General features: G+C 38.9%; 1 protein-coding gene across 1 annotated transcript; it reads left to right on the top strand.

Moving 5' to 3' along the window:
* On the top strand, positions 452-844 carry LOC107640822. Its single transcript, XM_016344322.1, has one exon. It carries the CDS (start codon positions 452-454, stop codon positions 842-844), a length of 393 nt encoding a protein of 130 aa, XP_016199808.1.

Genomic DNA, 4853 nt, shown 5'->3' with positions numbered 1-4853 from the left:
ATAAAAACTAACTAAAATATATTAAAAACATACTAAAAATAATGCCAAAAAGCGTATAAATTATCCGCTCATCAAACAGCTGCCAAAGTTCTTCAGAGTGGCTTCTATTGGCCATCCATATTCAAAGATGCCAGGGACTTTATAAATCAGTGTAATGAATGTCAAAGAGCAGAGGGTTGACAAAGAAAAATGAAATGCCCTAAAACTTCATCTTGGAAGTGGAATTATTTGACCTTTGAGGAATAGATTTTATGGGACCCTTCCCTCTATCATATTCATTCAAATACATATTGGTAGCAGTGGAATATGTCTCCAAATGGTGGAAGCCATAGCAACAACCACATGTGATGCACAAATCGTTCTCCAGTTTCTCAAGAAGCACATTTTCACCAGATATGGAGTGCCTAAAGGTCTCATTAGTGATGGTGGTAGCCATTTTTGTAATAAACAGATGGATAAGCTACTCCACAGATATGGGATAACTCACAAAGTGGCCACACCATACCATCGTCAAACCAATGGCCAGGATGAATTGACAAACAGAGAGTTAAAAAGAATTCTAGAGAAAACGATTGGAGTTACACGAAAAGACTGGGCAAGGAAGTTGGATGATGCCCTTTGGGCATATAGAACTGCATTCAAAACCCCAATTGGGAGGTTACCATTTCAGCTAATCAATGGCAAATCTTGCCACCTCCCTGTGGAGCTCAAGCATAAGGCTTTCTGGGCCACTAAGCTCCTCAATCTTGATTCTCAAGCAGCAGGAGAGAGAATATTATTACAACTCAATGAATTAGATGAATTCAGACTGGAAGCTTATGAAAATGCTAAGATATACAAGTAGAGGGCCAAAAGATGGCATGACAAGAAAATTTAGAAAAGAGAATTTGAACCAGGGCAGCAAGTGTTACTGTACAATTCCAGGCTCAAGATTTTTCCTGGTAAACTCAAGTCCAAATAGACTGGCCCTTATCTGGTAACCAAGGTCTTTCCAGATGGAAGTCTTGAACTTTTGAATGAAGCTACAAAAAATACATTCACAGTAAATGGTCACAAAGTGAAACACTATCTGGGAGGACCCTGGAACAAGGAGGAGAGCATTTATGAGCTGAGTTGAACAAGAATGAAGGATGTCAAGCTAGTGACGATAAAAGAGCGCTTGTTGGGAGGCAACCCAACCAAAGGTAACTTTCTTTTCTTAGTTATTTCAATAAGAAAGTTAAGTAGGTTTTCCTGCATTGCAAGGAATTAAGTTTGGTGTTGCACACCAAAATGAGTTCAAAAAGGGTGAATGTGTGATGCTAAGTTTGGTGTTCCACTATAGATTTCATGGAAACACATTGCAACCCTCCGAAGAGCATCATTAGTCATTAACTCCAAACAATAATGGAAACCACTTAACAGTTGTTTAATTTCTCGTTCATAGTTAGCTTACTTAATAAAAGCACAACGTTTCATGCATGTAATTAATTTGCTGCATAATAGATGTTGGCAAGGAACTAAGTTTGGTGTTCACACACCAAAACAAGTTCAGGAGCCTACAAACATACATGCATGCTAACCATGTCTCAAGTGCTTGGGGGACAAGCAACTTCCAATATCTTTGCAGGGAGGCATTCAATTTCTTGGAGGGATTATGCATCATCATAAAGAAGAATACAAAAGCTAAGGATGATGATGAAGGACTAAGCAAGAAGACACCAAGAGGTTGTATTGTCACTTAAACTATTTCCAATTTGAAGTACTTTAATTGGAAATGTGACTGTACCCTATTTTCATAATCATTTACATTCTGTCTGTCTTTTTTTAATGGTCATTTTAGCTTGCTAGTCTAAGTGCTTATGCTATACCATCTTGCTTAAGTTGTATGCTTTTGTTCCCATGCTTGAATGAAAGAAAATGTTGAGAAAAGAGAAGGAGTAAAGGTCCATTTTGGTAGAAGATAGAATAAGGTTATGTGGTGGTAAATGCTTGAAAACTTAGTAAGTTCACTAATAAAGTTGAAAGGTATAAAATGCTCCCTTAAGTATGAATTTAGTTGCTTTATATGAGACCTTGGTGAATAAAGATCCTTGGAAGAAAGAAAGAAAAAGAAAGAACCAAAGAAAAGCCAACCTTAGTAGCAAAGTTAGGCTACTAACGGGCAGCACTAATGTTGGCAATAAAAAGAAAGAAACAAGGAATAAGCTAGGCACCAATAGCTTGACCCTTAAGATACATGCCTGTGGTGCTTTTGTATTAGGATCTGCTTGGATGATTAGGTTCTGAGGAGTGTTTTAACACTTGGTAACTTGGGTTAACTAACCCGGGATTATCGACCAAAAGTCCACTATCAAGAGCAACCTAACTACAAAGTATTTAGTGACCCAAAGAGGTGTTGGGCATCAATGTCTCTAGGTTGAATTGTAAGCTAAATGCCTGTGGTGTGTATGTGTTGAGGAGAGGCTTGAGTTAGTAAGTCTGAGGGGTGCTTCATCACCCAACACCTTGAGCCAACTGGGTCAGGAATGTTAACTGAAAGCTTACCATAAAGAGCTGCCTTAACACAGAACACTAAGCTTCAATAAAGAAAAAGAAAAGCAATAAGTTAACATCAAGGATCAAAGAATAAAAAGGGTACATAGAAGCAACAGAGTTAATGCTTAAGGGGATGTTGTAACTTGGAAATTAATAAGTTCATGAGCTTCAAAGATATCATGCATGAAACCCCATGAACCAAGATTGATTATCCTCCAATAAGGGCTTGCATCTATCTCTGTTTTCATTCATTTATCTTATGCTTTACTGCTTGCTTGGGGACAAGCAAGATTTAAGTTTGGTGTTGTGATGCCTAAGCATCTTAGGTTAGTTTCACAAGCCTTTTTCATTAGTTTTTACTTGGTTTCATGCACTTTCTTAGGCAATAAGTAAGCATTTGGATGAGAAATGTATGCATGTCTTGATTCAAATTGTTATTTATGAACATTTTCATGAGATTAATGCAAGAATTACTTGATGCTATGAATGATGCAATATCTTTTGATTAAGACAAGGCTTTGATGCATTTGTTTGGTTGATGATAGGTGAGGTGAAGCAAAGGATGGGCAAAGAAAAAGCAGATGAAGCAACGTTGGTGGCCAAAGTTGGCTCACCAACGTTACCCATAAACGTTGCAAAGAAGGAGGAGGCAACGTTGGTGGCCAAAGTTGGCCCACCAACGTTGCCTATCAACGTTGGCAGAGGAAGAGAAGGCAACATTGGTGGCCCAAAGTTGGCTCACCAATGTTGGCTATCAATGTTGCCCACTAACGTGCCAAGCCTAAGAAGCAACGTTAGTGGCCAAAGTTGGGTCACCAACGTTGCCCATCAACGTTACCAAAGGGGAAAGGAGCAACATTGGTGGCCCAAAGTTGGCTCACCAACGTTACTAGCAAAATACGGTGCCAACGTTGGTGTGCAAACGTTATCTAAATTTGGCACACCAACATCTTCGATAATTTCAAGAGAAATGCATGGAAAATTGGTCAGCGATGCGTACGCATAGGCGACGCGTACGCGTGACTAAGAGAACGTTGGTAGTAACGTTGGTAAACTAACGCCAGTGGTAACGTTCCTAAAGCATTTCAAAGGCAACGTGGCCACCGTTAGTGCACCAATGTTGGTGACCAACGCCCATGCTGATCTCATTTCAATGGCACCCATGCAAGCCAGTGAACTAACGTCCATGTCAACATCACTAAGAGCCACTCCTAACTTGCTTCAACTAAGGCTAAAGCCGACATCCAAAAACTTGAAGATTGATTTGGAAACTGTATAAATAGGATAGATTTTGAAGTTAGAAAGGAGGCTGGGGAGCAGGGACCCTAATTGGGAAACTATGAATCATTTTCTTTGTACTTTCTTTTTCTTTCATGTACTTTTTCTTTCCTTTTGATTTTACTGAGCAATGATGAACTAAATCCCCCATCATTAGGGGAAAGAGCTCTATTGTAATTCACATGATTGAATAAAATTCTTCTTCTTCTCAATCGGATTATTGTAGCTAAGAGATAACTTCTATTTTCATTTTGATTAATTCACTCCGGAAGAGGGTTTTAGATCCATGAATTTCTATGTGAGCCTCAGAAGGGGAATCAGGAAAATTAAATTGAAGCTCTATCTCTCACAACTCTCTTATCAACATCATTGGGGAGGAATTGAGATCTTGAGAGTTTGTGTGGCTCATGGATAAGAGACATCCACTTAACCTCTTCTCATGACAATTAGATTAAGGAATTGGCAAATTGATTGTGATTAGAGAAATTGGGTTGCCAAGGAATTGGGACTCAATTAATTACAATCTGTCATAGATCTACTTCATATGATTGAGAAGAAAGTTGAGACCCATTGATTCATTGATGAGCGAATAATTTATACGCTTTTTGGCATTGTTTTTAGTATGTTTTTAGTAGGATCTAGTTACTTTTAGGGATGTTTTCATTAGTTTTTATGATAAATTCACATTTCTGGACTTTACTATGAGTTTGTGTGTTTTTCTGTGATTTCAGGTATTTTCTGGCTGAAATTGAGGGACTTGAGCAAAAATCAGATTCAGAGGTTGAAGAAGGACTGCTGATGCTATTGGATTCAGACCTCCTTGCACTCAAAGTGGATTTTCTGGAGCTACAGAACTTGAAATGGTGCGCTTCCAATTGCGTTGGAAAGTAGACATCCAGGGCTTTCCAGCAATATATAATAGTCCATACTTTGGCCAATAATAGAGGACGTAAACTGGCGTTCAACGCCAGCTTTCTACCCAAGTTCTGGAGCTACAGAACTCGAAATGGCGCGCTTCCAATTGCTTTGGAAAGTAGACATCCAGGGCTTTCCAGCAA

This window comes from Arachis ipaensis, chromosome B05 (genome assembly GCF_000816755.2).
Source record: "Arachis ipaensis cultivar K30076 chromosome B05, Araip1.1, whole genome shotgun sequence".
Lineage (NCBI taxonomy): Eukaryota > Viridiplantae > Streptophyta > Magnoliopsida > Fabales > Fabaceae > Arachis > Arachis ipaensis.
The sequence above is the reverse complement of the archived record's forward strand: the minus strand, read 5'-3'. Positions and strand labels throughout refer to the sequence as shown.

Coding starts and splice junctions, on each gene's coding strand:
- LOC107640822 (XM_016344322.1), top strand. CDS start 452: ATGGATAAGCTACTCCACAGATATGGGATAACTCACAAAGTGGCCACA.